Below are 19,798 nucleotides of genomic sequence, written 5' to 3'. Positions count from 1 at the left end.
ATATCATAATGAGATGCTAAACTGATCAAATGAAAAAGATGTTCCACCAGTGAAGAGACTCACAGACACTGCAGGCTGAAGACAAAAATGACCGCAGAGACAAGATGTGAATGACCACACTAAGTTCTAAGCTCATAAGTTTATTTTTTTTAAATTCCTCTTCTAATTTGGCTATATAGTGTAATTTTCATACACTGAACAAAAATATAAACACAACACTTTTGTTTTTGCTCTCTTCATTCATGAGCTGAACTCAAAGATCTAAGACTTTTTCTATGTATGCAAAAGGGCCTTTTTCCCTCAAATATTGTTGACAGATTTGTCTGAATCTGTGTTTAGTGAGCACTTCTCCTTTGCCGAGACAATCCATCCCACCTCACAGGTGTGGCATATCAAGATGCTGATTAGAAAGCATGAATATTGCACAGGTGTGCCTTCCGGTGGCCACAATGGAAGACCACGCTGAAATGTGCAGTTTTGCTTTATTGGGGGGGGGGGGGGGGGGGGGGTCAGAAAACCTCCTGCCAGAGTGATCAGTCCTGCATTGATTAACAGTGTGGGCTCCTCGTGAGCTCCTCCGATCCGCACGCTCTCCCTCTCCGTGCGTCTCGAGCCGTGACCGTGAGCGCGCGGCTTCTCATTGGCTCCCGGCGCACACCCGGAGCAGGTCGCTCTCCTCGGTGCTGAAAGCGCTGCTCGGTGAGATAATGTGAACGGCGATGAGGCCAAACACGGAGAGCCGGCCAAGAAAACACTAAAATGGACGATGATCTGTTCCAACTGAGACAGCTGCCGTGAGTAGACGACAATGACATCCGGTTTTGTTTGTCTATTTTCAGCACGTTTGTCCGACCCGTCGCCCTCACGCGGCTTCACATCCAGTTTGATTAGCTGGACCGCAAATAGCCTGACATTCTTCAAAAGCAGCAGGCGTTAAGGGCAACACTCAGCCACGGCTGTTGCCAACACTCATTTGTGAATTCTGGAGAAATAAAAATCAACAGCCCACTCTCGAGCTCTGCCGGGTGGTGCAGTTTTTATTTTTATTTTTACAGTCGGGAGGTTTTTCCAAAGAAAACTATCTGCTGGTTTTTATTATCAGGTTATGGGTTTGTTGTGATTTCAGAGCTCATACGTTTTCCCCTCCACTGTTTTTGTGTTGGCTGTCATGAGTCAGTACCACATGCGATTTATTACAACCCCGTCGCACGTTGTTGGCTTATAACAGTCCAGATCGGATTATTGATCAAATATAAATAACAAAATAATGTCAATATTCTGTAACTGTCAACAAGTCTTGAATATGACTGAAATTACTTTAAAAAGAAAGGGAGGAGGGGCAACTCACAAGTTCATGATAGAATGATATGATAGGTAGAATGATAGGCATGAGAGAAAAGACTGTTATTATCGAGTAGCTCACTGCTGGATAATTACATCTTCACTTGTATGTAGACTAAGAATGGAAATTATGGTGCTTTGAAAGACAAGACATCGGACACCCCACAAACCCTTCTGTAGCACTGATAATTCCCATTGCAAGTAGGCTATATTATGTAATTACAGTGATTAACGCTTCCTGGCAGTCTCCTTACTGTCGCTTAGCCTTTTGTCCAAAACAAAACTATCAATTATCTGGATGTGGACGAAGGTGGAGTCAATAATCTGCAGAAATGATGTGCATCTTCGGGGGTTTCAGCTCCATAAGCTTGCCAGTTGATAAGCAGGAGAGTTTACAAAGCTGCCAGTTGACCACCCTTGGTTTGTCCATGTGAAATATAACAAACCACCCATTCACAAAATCACATCCAGGAAAAAACACATGTCACCTTGGCAACAGTCTCTGACTCTCATTTGTTTTGCCCAGGCACAAATCCTCTAAAACTTCCGTCCGACCCACCACATTGAAGATAAGCTTGTATGTATGTATGTATGTGTATAAAATCTCTCTTTTTTTATTCTATAGTGTGGTCCGCTTCCGTCGTACAGGTGAGAGCACACACTCAGAGGAAGATGTGGAGAACAGAGAGCAGGATGTTGTCAAGGTTGCAGAGCAGACTGATCTGGAGTCTGTGGCACTTGCCGGGGCAGCTCCTGTACCTCGAGAGTTTGCTAATCCGACTGATGGTACAGTATTACAGGACTTCATCTCTCTCCCCAAAAATGTTTTAATTTACTATTTGGCTTTATTTGGATTAGTATGGGCATTTAAAGATTCATATCTTTTGCTTTCCTTCAGACACATTCATGATAGAAGATGCTGTGGAAGCCATAGGCTTCGGGACATTTCAATGGAAACTCTCCATCCTCACTGGTCTAGCGTGGGTGAGGAATGGGCTATAATTTACCAAAACATTACGCAGTCAGTTGTCACTGCTAGTGCAAGCCTTTTGCTGATTTACAAAGTGTCTCTGTGTTTTCCATTTGCTCAGATGGCCGATGCGATGGAAATGATGATCCTCAGCATCTTGGCGCCACAGCTTCACTGTGAGTGGAGGTTACCAAGCCTGGAGGTGGCACTGCTTACATCGGTAATGGTTCCATATTACCTGCTGCCTGCTCTTGCACACTGTGCTTTATGATCATCCCGCTAGCTACAAATTAGATTCTCAGTGATGGTTTCAATCAGTGATTGTACTTAACAATCAGCACCATGTGGACGAGTTGAAGCCCACTTTTTGATGTCATTAGATTTGTGTTGCAGCAATAAATGCGTTTACCTTCAAAGAAGTTACAAGTGGTGTGGATTACTGTAGACTATATTCAAGTGTGGGTGAAAGTATTAAACAGTACACATTACGAGGAGTTTTCACAAACTGAGCAGAAATTAGATTAATTCTAAAGAAAATATATGTTTTAGTGCAATGTCATGTTAAATATTTTATAGGGCAGTGATTGAAAGACGTGCAAATTCCATCCCTGTAGTGTTGGTGATGTACACTTAATTTTCTTTTACTTTTGAGATTTGAATAAACTTCTTTATTTGGCTGTAAAATTTGTAAAAATTACCGTTTTTACCATTTCACATTTAGAAAAAATAAATCTTATAAATTTAGTGCTACTATGGTACAATATAATGTGTTATTTGTGAGTGTATGGGATTCTATAAGCAGTGTAAAGAAAGAATTTAGCAAATTCCAGAAATCAAGCAAAAGCAACATCAAGGTTTAGAAAAAAGTATCTATTCAAGTGAGAATGTATTGTAATTAGGAAATATATGAAAAATTCACATGAAGTAGTTGTATGTGTAGACCATGGACATTTATACAATACCAGTCAACTCTAAAATATGAACTCTTTAGTCAAATGTTACTGCAAATTCAGCCTGCAGTTTTAGAGCCTGTAGGAGAGACTGTGCAGCATTTGAATCATGTGCCTTTTCAGAGCTGATGAAACATGAGCAGTCCTACTGACATACACCCATTTTCTATCATTTACCCATCCAGGCAGTGTTCATTGGGATGATGATCAGCTCTTCTCTTTGGGGAAACATATCTGACAGATATGGAAGAAAGACAGTAAGTTTTATGATTCTCAACTTAGACATAGAAAAGTATGGGTTTTTAAAAGAAAAAAAAAATCTGAGTTGTAATAGTTAAATCGTGATTGAAATGATTGTATTTCTATTTGTAATCTATGGCAGAGAGTTGAGCCTTCATGAGGAGGAGATAATCTGTGCATTAAGGAAAAAGTGTAATCCTTCGTATTTATTTAGCAGCTTGGTTTGTTGTGATGATATGCACCCACAGGGTCTGAAGATGAGTGTATTGTGGACCATGTTCTATGGCATTTTGAGCGCATTTGCACCGATTTACTGGTGGATCCTTGTCCTTCGGGCTCTAGTGGGTTTTGGCATTGGAGGAGCACCACAATCGTAAGTGACACTCATTTTGTTTTACACAAATGCAGCATTCAACAATATTGTAGAAACTGAGAAGTGTCCTTACTTTGTCAGGGTGACACTGTATGCTGAATTTCTGCCAATGAAGTCTAGAGCCACGTGTATCCTGCTGATTGAGGTATGATGCACTGTATCATTTCAAATATTTTTGACACAGAGATTCTTTCCCTCTTGAAGCTTACATTTATTGCTGTTGCAGATATTTTGGGCTCTGGGTACCGTCTTTGAGGTTCTCTTAGCCATCATGGTGATGCCCACTCTGGGCTGGCGTTGGCTGCTCGGCCTTTCCACCATTCCTCTTTTCATATTTGCAATTTTGTGCTTTGTAAGTATCGTCTCATAATTTTTGAACAAAGGCAAAACAGCTCACATTGTTATTTGGTAACGCATTTCGTATTTTTTTTATTCTGGGGTTTGGGAACAGTGGCTGCCAGAGAGTGCTCGATATGATGTGCTGACAGGAAATCAGGAAAAGGCTCTGGCCACACTGAAGCGGATCGCCAGAGAAAATGGAGCTGCTATGCCTCTGGGAAAGCTAATCGCTGCCAGACAGGTGTGGTCTGCTTCTGCAGGACTCACGCATGCTCTGAATGTATTTTAGCCAGCATCTAGGAGTAACCCTCTCGCACATTATCATCTGTTCTTCACAAATAGGAGGATCGCGGGAAGATTCGAGACCTGTTTTCTTCACACTTTCGTTGTACCACAGTTTTGCTGTGGTTCATTTGGTGAATATCTCTTATCAAAGTTGTGCACTGATCCTGCATTTTATGTTATTTCTTAATGTGAATTAAGCATGGTTCTAATTTCTGGAGTTTTCAGGTTTGCAAATGCCTTCGCATACTATGGATTGGTTCTGCTTACGACAGAGTTATTTCAGGAAGGAGGTGCATGTGGAAGTAAGTCAGAGAATCTCAGGTGCTAGAGATGCATACATGTGTTAAAAGAGCATAAGAAATACTTTACAGGCAGTGGGACTGAAGCGCTGAGGCATGCATGACCATGTTTGTTGTCTGATATCTCCCTCTAGTGATCAAAGGTAATAAAAAGGAGCTCCGGTGCAGCTTGGAGTGTAAATACCTGAATACTGACGACTATAAAGACCTGTTGTGGACTACCTTATCTGAATTCCCAGGTACAGATCACTTAAACACATCATCCAACCTTCTCCCTGTTTCTTCTGATAATTGGAGCTTTTTTGTCACTGTGACCATTGACTGTCACAGTTGTTCAGGGTTTGGAATTTCCATTTGTATCAGGCAGGCAACTGGGTGTTTCACCAGTAAGCGACCAGAAGTTTCACCTCTCATCTCACTTTTAGACAAGAGCCATTCCCAAAAATATTCCGCACGTCCTGCGGCTTTCGTGATACAAATATTTTTGCATTTGGAATGTGGGTTTTTTTCAGTCTGCAAAAATGGCAAAAGATGCAGTATAATGTAAACGGATATATTTTTCTGTTATCACTATATAATGTAATTTTCTTTGCTTTTTTTTTTTTTTTAGAATTACACCGTAGTAACATTTACCTTCAGAGATTTCAGATTTATTCTAATAATTCTTCACATGAAAAACATTCCAGTTCCTAATGAGTGGTTCATCTTTGTCTGTACCTGCTCCAGTAATTATCATATTTATTCGTTGGTTTTATTTAGGCATATGTATTTATTTTTGCCTAATATTTACACATTTTTAAAATAAATTTTTGTATTTCATGTATTGCCTTTATGAAGGCAGTGGACGGCGTAGACCAATACTTTATTTGACACACTAAACTAATACAATCAAACTTTTTGAGTCATTTGTATCAATCGTATATCTTCCACTCCCCTTAAACAACTGAAACAATACCACAAATTCCACTCATATAATCCATTAATTTTGATTACTGTGATAGAAATTAATAAGAAAAAAAATCCCTGTGCAGTTTGATCTCAGTAGATAAGTTAAATTACTCAGCCAACCTGTGTGAACCATAATGTGTGGACATATCCCTCATAGAGATTTTATCTCCCAGTATCTTCAAGTCAATAACAAGATTAACTACAACCCCATTTTAACGGCTTCATATTTGATGATAGACTTGAAATGAAACTGAACGTGTTTATGAGACTTTTAATCTGTGGATTGACGTCACAAAGTAACTTCAATATTGTGTAAACATGATGCTCGAGTAGAAAGTAACCATTTATCTTGATGTACTGTAGGACTGCTGGTGACACTGTGGGCTATTGATCGATTAGGAAGGAGGAAGACCATGGCTTTGTGTTTCCTTGTCTTTTCTCTGTGCATCATTCCCCTCTATGGCTGTGTTGGGAGGTGAGGTGCCATCATTTAAATGATTTATTAAATGTAGATCCTCTGTTCATCCACACTTCCTCACGTTGGTTTATCTCTCACAGATTGTCAATGACCGTGCTGATATTCATCGCCAGAGCCTTTATTGCCGGGGGATTCCAGGCCGCCTACGTATATACCCCAGAGGTAAGACGGTCACAATTTACTCGAGTATTCTATAAAATTATAACAGTTTAGCGGTTGCTCAGATCAATACACACATAAAGATCACAACTAATTAAAAAAAAGCCTCCTCTGTACACAGCAAAACATTAGTTTTACTCCTAAAGTGTATGCGTGCCTAATATGTATGGCTGTGGCTCAGATAGTGCATGCCTTTGTGTCAAACTGCCCTTGGGGCTGACAATGAAATTCAAAGTATCCTCAATGGTGTGCGAGCACCTTGCTCGCCCTCGGTGTGTGTGCACATGAATGAGCGACTGTGAAGGATCAGGGTTGGGGTCTCTGCTTGGGTTTTCTTTCCACCATCGACAGACATGCATGTGCAGATAATTGGTGTCATTGTGTATAATTATGTCCATCTTTCGCTGATTGCCCTCTGCGTGTGTAAACTCTGCAGGTTTACCCAACAGCAACAAGGGCTTTAGGTTTAGGAATGAGCAGTGGAATGGCCAGAGTTGGGGCCCTCATCACACCATTTGTTGCTCAGGTATCACTCACCTACCAGTTTCACCACAGCGCAGCATTGAGAGAGTGAGAGGATCACCAATCTGATGTGTTATGTTGGTTCCTGGGCTTCGTTCTGCAGGTGATGTTGGAGTACTCGGTGTACCTGGCTCTCTCAGTATACTGCTGCTGCTGCCTCTTTGCTTGCATCGCCTCCTGTGCGCTGCCGATTGAGACGACTGGCCGGGGCCTGCAGGAGTCCAGCCACCGGGAGTGGGGACAGGAGATGAAGGGTCGTGCCTCCCCCCACAGCACAGGAGAACAGTCCAACTCCGCCCCCCAGGGCTGAAGGAATGTTGGCTGCAGCACAAACCAACAGGTGGCCGCAGTGAAGAAAAAGAGACAAACGGTGCTAAGAAAGTTCAACCAGCTGTCCCTGTCCTTCGCCGGCCCCCTCCTGTGATTCTTCAGTGTAGATACCACAGTGGCTTCAGAGAGCCAGGCAGCACTATGTTTTTACATGTCACTGTATTTATAGTCTCAAAACACCATCGCTGTCACAGGATTGCCTCTGTACAAGTGCATACAGGGTGACTGGAGAGAGAGAAAAAAACCTACATCAGTGCAAGAGCAAATATTGAACACAGTGGCAAGATTTCCTTAAGAAGTCTGTATTCGATTACAGCCAACGTATTTAAATCCTGCTTTTCTAAAGCAAGAAAAGAAAGGGGGTGTAAAAAAAGGAGGGGAATGTTAAGAGTTCAAACAACTATCTTCTTTTCAAAAAGGACTAAAACTACCTAGTCAGTGTGTTGAGCTGCTCTTAAGCTTATGAGAAAAGCTGCTTCAATAAGCATATCAGGCATAGATGCTTATATAAAAAAACAGCATCATCTTATGCACACAAACTTCCTGCTGAAATACAATTACAAACTGTGCTTCTTTAAAATTGCTTTCTTGGAGTAAAGGATGATTTCAGACGATCAGATGAGAAGAACATTAGGATAAAGTCGGAGGTTGTTTTTTTACCATGAGCTGCTGTCAGGGTGAGAGGACGTACTGTGCTCCAAGTCAAGGACTCTCACCTACAATAAGCCTTGTTTTTAAATCCTGAGTTATGTTTTCCCTTCATTCAGGGTTTTTTCACAGGAGCTTGTTTATTTCCTATCGATGCAGAAAAAACAGGTAATTAACTACTCTTGTAATTATGATAGTGTTCCCTCATATATTGATCATTATGTGTCACATCAAAAAAAAATACAGTCAAATCTGCAGACACATTTAATAGAGTATGAAAACATTAGTCACATATACAATACTATAAAATTATTACACAGACGGGAAAAAGTCCCAAGGTCCTGGGCTGCGATCGATGACACTATAAACATTTAAGTATTAGGAAATTTAAATCTGAGCATTACTATTATGAAAATCTGTGTAAGCCTATTCAGCAAGGTTTCACGTTAATCTGTAACATTACATTAACATGATGTCATAAACTATTAACCATGCTGGATCACACGTTCACAGGGACAAAGACATGCATTTCATCATGATGTCACAGTTGGTCTTTCTGTACATAATGGTAAAATTCCTGATTTAGTTGTTGTCTTTGCTTTGATTGTAATGGAGGTGATGTGGAGACTGAGTTGACCCTACAAATAATGCACTCAGCAAAGTTTTTTTTATTTTATTGTGTTTAATTTTTGTAATAAAGAAATGGACTACCACAGGTCCAGAAAGCCATCTCATTATTTACCAGTGTTTGAGATATGGAGCTGCATTAAGTGTCGGTGTACACAGATTCCTGTCAATGCACTGGATATACATGTGTACTATAGTAAATTATCTTTCAAAAAGATGAAGTGGATTCAATCTGTTATTGTGAATCACTAAGCTGTTTACCAGGTATTATCATTACAATTACTACATAATTCTTTCCTGTCTATTGATGGGCCATCTCTTATATAATAATGCCCATTTGTAGCAAGCATTGTGTAGTCTTTCACCGTAAATGTATTTTATGCCGCTTTTATAGTCGTGACCCCTCCAGAGCAAGGCTAAATGGTAAATAGATTTCACTTATATAGCTTTTTTCCACTGCTCCTTACTATGTCTTGTTTTAAAGTCTTGTTAAAGAAAGTGTGACTTGGTGTTTATAATAATAATGAAAGTGACCTTTGATAATAATTGGCATGTACTGTAGGTGATAATGTCAGATGTTTTCAGGAGAGGAGAATGGAGGTCGGGCAGATAGGTAGAAGATTCAGCTCCATTTACTGGACATGTACAGGCACCAGGTATTTATCAGACGATTCAACGTAATCTCTTCTCTGAGTAAAGGTAATAAAACTTCCTTGAGGAAGGCAGTCAGTGTAAAGACATGTTTTACTGTTGATCCCTCGCTCCCCATTAAATCTAACACTACCAGAGAATTTAAATTGCATAATGAGCTGTGGTCTGCAGACGCCAGCACCCAGAGAAGATCCATTTATAGGAAGGAAGGCCAGCTAACAAAATTTTAGTTGGAGCAGGTGTTGAATGCATTTATCATACGACTTCAGTAGTTATTTTCTGATGTGGAATTAAATAAACTTCTACGTTAGCTTCAGTATATATAAGAACTGAAGTCGGGATTTGGAAAAGTAGTGCAGTAATCACTATAGCTAAAGCCATATTCACAGGCGGGCTTTTGGACGTTTGCCTTTTTGTTCAGCTATTTGACCAAAGAGCCTCGCTGCCTCCTGGGCGCAGCCCCGATGAATGGTGAGTCCAAAACCCCCATGGCCGTAGTTGTGTATCACCTGAAAGAGTATCACAATGTTTTCAAAGATGCACTGAACAAAATTCATACTAATTCTATGTGTATGCATTGATCAATAACATTCACTGCGCCACTCCTCAGTGCAACAGACGTGCCATTTGTAAATATAAAGCTATATAGAAATGGTTATAAGGAGCAAGATATCACTGGATCAGAGGACGTTCACATGAAGTTTACCTCTATTTTAGTTCCATCAGATTGTATGGTCTCCCTCTGCAGGCGGACTTTGCTTCGAGCAGGCCTGAGGCCAGTCCAGTCTTCTACTATTCTGGCATGCTGAGGTTTAAAGAAATAAATCACACACAAAAAAAAAAAAAATAATTATTTACATAAAAAGCCTAAGAAATACAAAAACTATTAAATACCTGCATTGTGTGCTGATGTTTTTTTTTTTTTTTTTTTTTTTTTTTTTTTAAAGTTTGGCTCTAAATTATTATTGTTGTCAAGTCTGAGGACTGAGTTTTCACACGTCCTTCCTACCAGAACTGAGATTTAAATCTAAGTCCCTCACACTAAACCAGACGGAACACAAAGTTTTATGCATAATAAATGTAAAATATATTTTCGCAATACTAAAACCCTTCCTGTTAATGATTAATCACATACGATGGCCTAACACCTGTTTATGGCCTCATGTTATCGTCTCACCTTGAGACTGGGCTCGAGCTTGCAGGCAGCTTCCCAGATGTTCTTGTGATCAATGGAGTTGTTCTGTTCACTCCAGTTTCCCAACTGGAAAGTTCCACCAACTGTCACAAGGCGACTCCTGAAGATACAAATGACAGAATGTGACCACTGCAGCGACAGCCTATCGTGCAACAGAATTTTTTAAAAATAACATTATCCAGACAAATAAAATCTGGAGCAAAGTTGCTACACGTCTTTTTAATCCGGTCCATTCAGCTCATTGTCTATTTCAGTTAAATATACAAAGTGCCACAGTGTCAAAATCATACATCATACGAAGTAACATTGCAGGGTAACATGCGTCATATGGAACAAAATAAATCTACTAGTATGGAGATCAGAGGTCTTCAACCTGAGGCCATAACCGGCTCTTCAGCCTCTCTGTATTCGCTCCGTCAAGCTTTCAGAAAAGTCTATGTCAATAAACATTGAGTTTTTTTGTGTGCATACCAGACAATTTTTTTCCAAAAATACAAAAACAGCCAGGATTGCTAAAAACTGATAGAACAGCCAAAACTACTCGAAAAAGCAACACAGCAACCAAAACAGGAGAAACGGCTAAAATTGCAGGTGATTAAAAAACAATAAAAACAGTAAAAAAAAAATTAAAAGGTTGAAATCGCTGATATGGCTAAGAGTGTTCTAACCAATAGGAGATGCACAGCGGCTAGAAATAGCTTTAAAATATTTAAAATGGCTAAAACTATAACACTTCATAAATGCACCGTCAATTCTTAGCATGGAAAGGCCTTTTTTTTCCCCTTCACTGCTGATAATCAACATGTATTGTGGCTCCAGACAAATTTTATCTGAACATCGCAAAAACTGCTTCGTTGGTCAGAAATATTACAGATTATCGTCTTGTATGAGTAGCACTACCCTGGAATGATGTATGGAGAATTGTAGGTTCCTTTGGAAAATGCGTGAGTAATAATCCAGTGCTTCAACCATGGGGCCTCCACCTAAAACGGGAGCGATACGACAAAAACAAATAACCTTTCCCTGATAAGTTTCATAGCTTTCGATATGATCTATTAACAGAGAGTAGACGCAGCCTCGTCTCACCTTCACTATCTGACCGCGGCCTGGTTTCATCTCTGGGTCCTGCTGGAGTTCTCCTGATCTCATCCCACTACAGTTTATGATGACGTCAGCTCCAGTCTCAGCCAACTGTTGATAGTGAAAGATAAGATTATGGCACAAGCAAAAAAAGAAGACAGTGAGGCAGCTGGTGTGTTAAAGCTGTATTGAGGGCCAGAGATTTTTAATCACTAACAACTCGGCTAGATAAAGGATCCATAGGTCAGTTTAAACTAGACCGACATGAGACGAGTAACAACTCTCCACCTATGCTCTGTCTGTTGATAGAATATAACACAGCTCTTGTACTGGCCATTATGTTAAAAAAATAGAATAGTGAAACATGTAAAAATGCTTTAAGAATCCATAACTAACCTCTTTGAAAGACTCTATTTTCTTCTGATGAAATTTCACACCCCTCTCCTGCAACCTGAAAATAAGAAATCATTTCAGAAGGAAAACTTTTCCTCAAAGAGTGACACCGACTTTAGAATCCTAGATCCTAAACATGTGAGCAAAAATAATGTATAACAAGCAAGACTGGGTCCAAGATCATTCAATTATTTACTCCACTCTGAAGGTAGACAAACAAAAAAATAATGAATACAACTGTAGGTCACTCCCATCATTCTGCAGCTGTTTACTCTAACGTGTCTCCTCTCTGTACAAAATTACTTTTTTTGGCAACGGAAATGTGAAACCGGTGAATAATAGCATGTGCACAGAGAACCTGCAGTGAACACAAAAGATAAATCCAATCTTAACCTGACTCAGCGAAGTGTTTTCATTTGGCAATATAAAAGTTAATCACTCACCACTTCATCAGCCAAGGTAGATATGTTTTCCCTTCCACCATGAGAGAAGTGTTGAACCATCCAAACCTGCACACACAGAAAAGAAACACACCCATTAGAGTTTAAAAGCTGATTATATAAATAACTTTTTTTTTTTTTTTTAAAGGAACCCTTCAATATTCCTGAACACTGATAATGCGCAGGGCATAAGTTGCAGATTCATATAAATAGGTAGGTAGTTTCTTTCATAGATATTATACAAGGTGGACTCTGAGCGCTGAACCCACCTCTTGCCTTTCTGTGTGGAGCTTTTTCTCCCAGTGGGTTTTCTCTGCATGTTGGATTGAGTCCTGACTAAATTTCCATATTTGTGTGTTCACAAGTTCATACTCCTCGAGTGTTTTACCGTCACATCAGCTTCACTGAGAACTTACTTATAACCAGGAAACATCTGCAGCTCTCGCTCTGTAAGTTGTCTGAATCCAAGGACTGTGTCTTTGAATGAAGGATCCTGCAATCAGAAAAAGAAACTCACTACTAATGTGGCCACTGCAATAAAAAAAAATAAAAAAACTCCCTGAGAGTAAACACAACCCTAAGTCAGGTCTCTCTTTTAGTCTGTCCCAATTACAATCCGCAATAGTCCTTTGTGCATCTTGACAAAGCTCCTGTCCTTTGGCGTGAAACTCACTTTAGATCCTGGGCCACCGACAATTGTTGGCTGAATCAGTAAAATAGAAGCACAATAACTTATAGATATTGGACTCCGGATATCTGTGAGCAGGTTGGGGGAAAAAGAAGTCTCCATTTATTGAATTAAAAGAACAATTCTAAGCAAGTTGATTCTTTAAATGGTTTTCTTGTGACTTTTCAAAACCTTCTCACAGGCCAGAATGGAAATATGTTGGATCCTAAAGTTGTAGCCCAATATGTTCTCAAACAAATACACCTTGTTTAAATCAAATAGTGCACTGCTGTGTAATTAAGTCATTTCTGGGGTTTTTCTTTTTTAAAGTTACACTGTAAATGTACTTTTAAGTCCACAGGACGTTTGTTCTCAGTTGTAAAAGTCTTGTACAACCTATGTTGCCATCAAACTTACTGAGCCTTTCCCAGGAGCAACTACCGTACTCACAGCTGCTGGTTCATCACAGACGTTGAAGCCAGACTGGAGGAATATACCCATGTTTACACACTCTGGTGACTTGAGGAAGCCCAGCAAGTAGTCAAAGGTCTCCTTATTCCATTTCCTAAAGATGAGCACACAGTGTAAGGGTTAATGTGCAGGTCAGTTTTTGTGGATACAGATTGGAATCAGAGACTGTACTTACGTCTCCTGGATGTTGCCTTTATCATAGAGGTAAGGCTGCCAGAAGCCCGCTGCTCCATCACTGGTGGTCAGTGGAGTGAAACGGTCTGCGTACACCTCAATGGTCAGCGGATTGACAGTCGAGTGAAACTGCTCATAGATGCTCTGAGCTGTTGACAGGCCGATGACTCCGGCTCCAATCACTGCCACCCGCATGTCTGCACTAACATGTCACACACACCGAGCCACGTCAGCCAGAATGAAAATAAAACCCGACATGTAAAGGATACAACCATTGAGATCACTGTTCAGCCGTGCTGTAATCTTTATTTTAACATTTGAAAACTAGTATTCTGCATTACATATTTTTCTTGATGTTTTTTTTCATGGTAAAGAGACTTATTTGAATAACTGGGGTCTTTTTAACAGTAACAAGTCTCCAAAACCCTATAAAGTCATCACAGGACTAGTTATTTAAGGCACAGGGGGTAGCTACTGGTAGGTAGGGTGTCCTAATTTTTTCCTCAGTTCGAATCTGTATTTTTGGAGATATCGTTTGTTTAATGAGAGAAACAATCTCATTTACATGGAATTAAAATCACTTTCTTTTCCAGAGATGAATAAAAACAAGATTAGACATCAATATGTGAGCATTTCTTGATAAAGAACTGAACATATAATGGGCTGTTCTCATTTTTTCACATGACTGCACGCCACTCTATCCAGTCCAGATTGGAGAGATTCGAGCCAGTCCTACCTTGACAGGTTAAACACACTGAGAAAAATAACCACATGCACACTCACGGGCAACTCGGAACCACTTGTTAACCCCATGTAACTAGGTGGTTCATGTTTTTGGACTGTGGATTGAAACCAGAGTACCCAAAGAGACCTCACACACAAAGAGGACATGCAGACACCACAGAGAGAAACCCCAGGCTCAGATTCAAACTCATGATATTTTCACTGTGAGGAGAAAGAAACAACCACTACACCTCTAACCAATTAATAATCAATTTGCTTTCGACTTGTCTAAAGTTTTTTAAATTGGAAATTCAGAGATAAACATCTGATAGGTAATGTTTAGAAAATAGGAATGTTTTTCTTCTTCTGCCAAACAACAGCTGAATCGTGCACGCATGCATGCACAATAATAAGTGCTTGCAGGTCCTAATACTATAAAAAGCTAGGTTTACAGTAAGTGGAACCTTTGCACGATAAAATGGATAGGTTGGATATGTATTTCTCTGAAAACTGTAGTTCCCCTTACCTCGTCAATGATGTCCTGCAGTTTCTTGATGAGTTTGTGAAGTCTTCAACAACAACTCGGGTTCCAGCTGACAGCAGCGGAGGGAGGAGCCTGCAGTTCTTCTGTGCGGTGCGTTCAAGGACTGTAGGATCAATGGCAACTATGGTGTCCGAGAAGCAGAGTGCAAACCAACTCGAAAAACTACCTTGTAACTGTAAATCAGCAGTTTATGACCTCGCGCATGATAACAAACTGCACATGCAGGTAATGAGAAAGGTTTCAGCAAAGTGTTGTCCAAGATTTGCTCCATTAACCATCAGTGTTTCCTTAGGCTTGATCAGGAAATTGCAACTGAGAAAACAAGCAGAATTCTTATTGAGGAACACTTTCTCTGTTTCTGATGTATCCTATTAATAGTTAACTTTAACTACACACCCATGAAACAGGCGGGTTCAATGGCCTTGGCCAGTGACAAAACCTCACCACTGGTGTTCGAACCAGCGAACTTGAGATCACAAGCTCAGTGGTGGCATTAAAATCCAGCACGTGTTGCTCACTTCAATGCTGTAGTGTCAGAATACTTCAACCTGTGGAAAACATTTGGAAGAGCAAACCATAAAATTGCTTTAATTTTCCATAATTGGATTTGTTATATATTACTGTGAACTAGATAGAATAACAGTAGCCTCTTGACACAGGGTACACAGAGTTATACTACATGTTATACAACATTACCTTATATAGTTATATTTCATAGAAACATATAAAACATCATGGTGTCTTGGACATTAGCACACTATTTTTAACAGTGCCAGAATATTTTTTGACATAACAATGCTGTACACCATGGTATTTTGGAATGTACCATTATGTATATAAACATGTTTTCAAGTGGGATGGTAACATTTATTTGGAGGTCAATTTCAATATATGAAACAAAGTAGTACAATAAGAATGGAACAGAATGAAAGCCTTTTTGAGAAACAGGTTTTCTGTAGCCTTGATAAATGAAAGAATGGGGTTTCTGTAATATGCTGGTATTATAAAAAGCAAAAAATTTTAACTTCTGAATCATTAAGGTTTTGCCTTGTTTGGACCATCCCAGCTGATGTTTCAGTACAGTTTACACTTCATTCAAAATCATTACAAAGTCATCAATCTTTAAAAAAAACAATTTCGACAATAAAATATTCACATTTTGTACTTTTTTTTTTTTTTTTTTTTTTTTTCTTTCCTTTTTTTTCTTTTTTTCTCTTTCTTTTGCCGTACACGACCGGGGGGGAACGCTCAAAGAGAGAGAGAAGAGAAAAGAGAGAAAAAGGTTGAGGGAGGAGGGAGGAGGGGGGAGGGGGTAGGGGGATAACATACAATATCCTTGTTGTGCTCCATATATTATTTGCAGTTATCACACTGATCCAAATATTTTCCAACTGTTTTTGGATTAAACCAGCCTGAGCTGCTCTATCTAGACAGTAAAATGATTTCTTAGATTAACCAGCCTGAGCAGCTCTATCTAGACAGTAACGTGAAGCAGGAACATGAATTAACAAAGAGGTGACAACAAAAGAGGAACATGATTTTTAAAGTTTGAGCAAATGATGATAGAGAACAAGCAACTTCAGAAGCACCTTTCGTGAGGAGTGGAAGTGTGTGTGTGTGTGTGTGTGTGTGTGTGTGGTTTGTCCACTGGGTGGGACCGGAACTGCTGTGGGAGGACCCGTGGCGAGACCCCGGGGTCCGAGGCCATCGGGCCCGGACACCGCCACCCCGGCAGACGGAAGCCCCCCAGGCCCGGGGAGACCCCAGCGAACCACCCCAGAGAGCCACGTCCCCGCCCAAAAAGCACCCGACGGAGAATGCAGAGAGGAATCCCCCCCAGGCAAGAGGGGCCCACAAGAGAAGGATAAAGGGCACAGGGCCCCAGGTCCCGACCCAAGCCGCCAAGCCGAGAAAAGGCCGGAGCAGGGCCCCCGGGCCGAGCGGGTCGAGAGCCCCCCCAACCCCGGCGGCGAGTCCCGCCGCACCCCCGGGAACAGGCCCACCCACCGCCCCCCCCCAACCCGGCAAGGCAGAGACGGCCCCAGCCGCCGCGCCCCGGACCAGCCCCGCCCCCAGACCCAGGAAAGCGAAGGCCGGCGCAGGCCCCGGTCGGAGGACAGTCAACTCTACACCCCCAGGAGCCTCATATCCCACCCGCCCCATGATCCTCCCCCCCGGTTTTAATTGAAATACCCAACCCCTGACCCACCCCCCACAGACACCCACCCCTGACGCAGACGCAGACGCAGACGGGCACACACACACACACACACACACACACACACACACGGGACGGTGGGGGAGTGATGACTCTCGCCCCCCCAGGCCGCCGGCCGGGCCCCCACCCGGCCACCGCGGTGTCCCAACCTCCACTAATCCAACAGCAAATGGAGAAGGAGCACCGCGCCCCAGCCCCCCCACGAGCGCCATGCCCGAGGGAGCGCGCCCCCCGCATCCCAGCCGCACTCACCCCGGGCCGGGGCGGGACCCCAGCGGGAGGTGCTGGGGGGAGCCACGTCTCCCGCCCTTCCCCTGCCCTATATGTGTGTTGGATGTATGTAAGGGTGTGTCTTTGTGTTTTGAAGAGTATGAAGACTGAAAAGATGTAAGTATATGGGTAAGTTTGACGAAGACCAAATTTTGATGGTGTGATGACGGGGTCAGACAGGAGGTCTGGAGTGTTAGCACTCTGCAGTGTTCATTATCTAGTAAAAGTTGTGTGCTTTTAGATAAGTATTATTTTTAATATTGTTTGTGAAGTTGGAGTGTGTTGAGAGCAGAGCTGGCTTGACGGGTATTAAAGGTCTATAGGGTCGGTATTGAACAGGTATGGAACAGGTGTTGGACTCATACCTCTGGGGGAAGGCACAGGCCTCTTTGGCGTAAAAAGTAAGTAATGAAAAGTGTGTTGGCCCTACCTGAGAGTATCTGCATGCTGTCTCCTGCAGCGTGGAGGAGCTGTCCAGAGGTTTCAGCACAGCCACAGCTGATCGTTTGGCTCCTCTCTTCTTCCCCGGCTTCAGCTGCACCATTGGCTTCATGACCGACGGCTTCACTTTCAGTTTGGGTCGCACTGGACAATAAAAGCAGAGTTTATCAAATGTTTTCTTTTTTTAAATCTTTTTTTATTAGTGTTTTCCCTTCTTTCTTTTTTTTTTGCAACAAATGAAAAATGTGTATAAGTGAATGGGTTGAAATGTAGGAGGGTCAATCAACGTAATACATGTTGGGAATAGAAAACATAAAGACATAGAGGCCGTATCAATTGAGCCCAACTGCTTCTACATCCATAGTAAAGTCCAAGATTGGCCTTTGTCCTTTCCCATCCTGTAGTGAAAACTTTATTCAGGACACAACTAAATAAGGAACACAAATAAAAAGATAAAAAATAAATTGATTAATAAAAAAAAAAAAAAAACAGAATTGGACAGAAAAGTTAAGACCTAAATAGTGAAGAGAAAAAAAACAATGGAAGGAGACATACAGAAAATAGACAGAGAGGGTGGAGGGGCATCTAGTTAGTTTCCGGGTCAATAATAGTGTTGAACAGGTGTTTTATAAAGGGTTACCAGGTTTAATTGAAAACAGAACTTCAGTTTGTGAGTGAAAATCAAATCTTTTCCGGTTTAGTGTGGGTTAGGACCTCCTTTAGCCAGTTGTTGTGTGTAGGAGGGGACCTAAAGAGTGCAGTGCAAGGTTCTCATCTCATTTTTTCATCTCATATCACATTTTTTCATTCAGCTGCCGATTTGTTGGTACACTGGAAGTCTTCTCTGTCTTTGTTGCAGAAGTCGTAGGGAAAAGAATACCTTTGGTGTCCACAGAGGGCTTGGTCGTTATGTCCGGAGCTCCTGCAGGAGGATCCCGAGGAGCAGCTCTGGGTTGTGCAGAGGTCCTCAGGTTCTTTCTTTGGGACTTGGCGTCGGATGTCTGTGGAGAAGACTTGAGCTTCACTGGGATCGAGGCCACGGCTGCAACTGCTGACGGTGAAGCGTTCTCTGATTTGACAGCAGGTTTACGAACGGGGCTCTTCTTGGGGGGTTCTGGGACTGGAGCTGTAGAGGATCTCGCTGATGAAACGACGATTTTAGCAGGAAGCTTCCTCTTGAGAGGAGCAGCAGGAGTCCCGTTCTGTGGCGAGACCTCATCCGCTGCACCTCTGGTTTGCTCCTCCTGCTTTCTCATGTGTTTCCCTCGCATGATCTCCTCAGAGATGGCAGACCGCCTGTTCCTGTTGGGTTCGAGTATGGGTGTCAATAACAATTTTTGTGCGGCTCAACGCACTGTATACTGTATGTCTACCAAATTTCTTGGACATAGGTGAAACATGTTTAACGTCTTGCCCGTTTTAGATGTTACAAATGTGAAAACGATGTAGGGGGCCCTATGGAGCCATTTTGCCAGACACATGCGCAATGACCATAAGATTAAAAATGGTTCACCACTTCTGATGTGTGCATATATTTTCATGTCATTTTGAACACATTTAGGCCATCCAAAATGCAGCAGTTTGCACATTAGATATAATAAGAATAATGATAATAAGAATAAGAATAATAAGAATCATCATAATCATCATAATAATAACGACAAGCATCAACATTAATATGTCCGTTGGCCTGGGTTTTTGTTTGTTTGTTTTATCTAATATGAAACGTTACAATCAAACAATGAAACATCCCAAACACACAGTCGTTCATATACAACAACATTGCAGCCAGCAGGAGTTTTCATTTAAAACAATATAAAGCACTGTAAACCAAAGTATATAACTCAAGAGTTTTAGCAGCTTTCTTATTATTTGAAATAGTATTTATACATTGTTTGGTTTCCTTTTTAATTGGAATTAGGAGGGCTTTGTGTTACTAAATCTATCTTTATGGATGTGAATTTCCTTCTAAAATAATTAATACAAAAAAGACATACAATTTTGTATGTCTTTTTTTATTCG

The 19,798-nt window shown here is 41.2% G+C and overlaps 2 protein-coding genes across 2 annotated transcripts; one reads left to right on the top strand and one right to left on the bottom strand.

Annotated features, from left to right (window-relative positions):
* Positions 1-535: 535 nt before the first annotated feature.
* On the top strand, positions 536-8,719 carry svopa (SV2 related protein a). Its single transcript, XM_080467274.1, has 16 exons — positions 536-794; positions 1,967-2,127; positions 2,240-2,325; positions 2,433-2,531; positions 3,447-3,518; positions 3,750-3,874; positions 3,956-4,019; positions 4,101-4,226; positions 4,326-4,454; positions 4,556-4,629; positions 4,724-4,800; positions 4,932-5,036; positions 6,109-6,220; positions 6,304-6,385; positions 6,819-6,908; positions 7,008-8,719. Exons 1-16 carry the CDS (start codon positions 760-762, stop codon positions 7,212-7,214), a joined length of 1,644 nt encoding a protein of 547 aa, XP_080323400.1. The 5' UTR covers positions 536-759; the 3' UTR covers positions 7,215-8,719.
* On the bottom strand, positions 8,131-14,948 carry LOC308112071 (D-amino-acid oxidase-like). Its single transcript, XM_080467281.1, has 11 exons — positions 14,830-14,948; positions 13,582-13,782; positions 13,386-13,500; positions 12,685-12,761; positions 12,272-12,337; positions 11,832-11,886; positions 11,442-11,546; positions 11,256-11,338; positions 10,338-10,455; positions 9,867-9,965; positions 8,131-9,669 (listed from the first exon to the last, which is right to left on the bottom strand). The coding sequence occupies exons 2-11, from the start codon at positions 13,773-13,775 to the stop codon at positions 9,544-9,546; spliced, it is 1,038 nt and encodes a 345-aa protein (XP_080323407.1). The 5' UTR covers positions 13,776-13,782; positions 14,830-14,948; the 3' UTR covers positions 8,131-9,543.
* Between the last annotated feature and the right edge of the window lie 4,850 nt (positions 14,949-19,798).

Source organism: Lipophrys pholis (genome assembly GCF_963383615.2).
Source record: "Lipophrys pholis genome assembly, chromosome: 7".
NCBI lineage: Eukaryota > Metazoa > Chordata > Actinopteri > Blenniiformes > Blenniidae > Lipophrys > Lipophrys pholis.
The sequence above is the reverse complement of the archived record's forward strand: the minus strand, read 5'-3'. Positions and strand labels throughout refer to the sequence as shown.

Coding starts and splice junctions, on each gene's coding strand:
- LOC308112071 (XM_080467281.1), bottom strand. CDS start 13,775: ATGCGGGTGGCAGTGATTGGAGCCGGAGTCATCGGCCTGTCAACAGCT. Junction 13,501..13,581: donor AAAGGCAACATCCAGGAGAC/GTAAGTACAGTC, acceptor GCTCATCTTTAG/GAAATGGAATAAGGAGACCT. Junction 10,456..11,255: donor TCTCCATACATCATTCCAGG/GTAGTGCTACTC, acceptor TTGTATCTTCAG/GAGTCGCCTTGTGACAGTTG.
- svopa (XM_080467274.1), top strand. CDS start 760: ATGGACGATGATCTGTTCCAACTGAGACAGCTGCC. Junction 2,326..2,432: donor TCCTCACTGGTCTAGCGTGG/GTGAGGAATGGG, acceptor CCATTTGCTCAG/ATGGCCGATGCGATGGAAAT. Junction 3,519..3,749: donor ACAGATATGGAAGAAAGACA/GTAAGTTTTATG, acceptor ATGCACCCACAG/GGTCTGAAGATGAGTGTATT.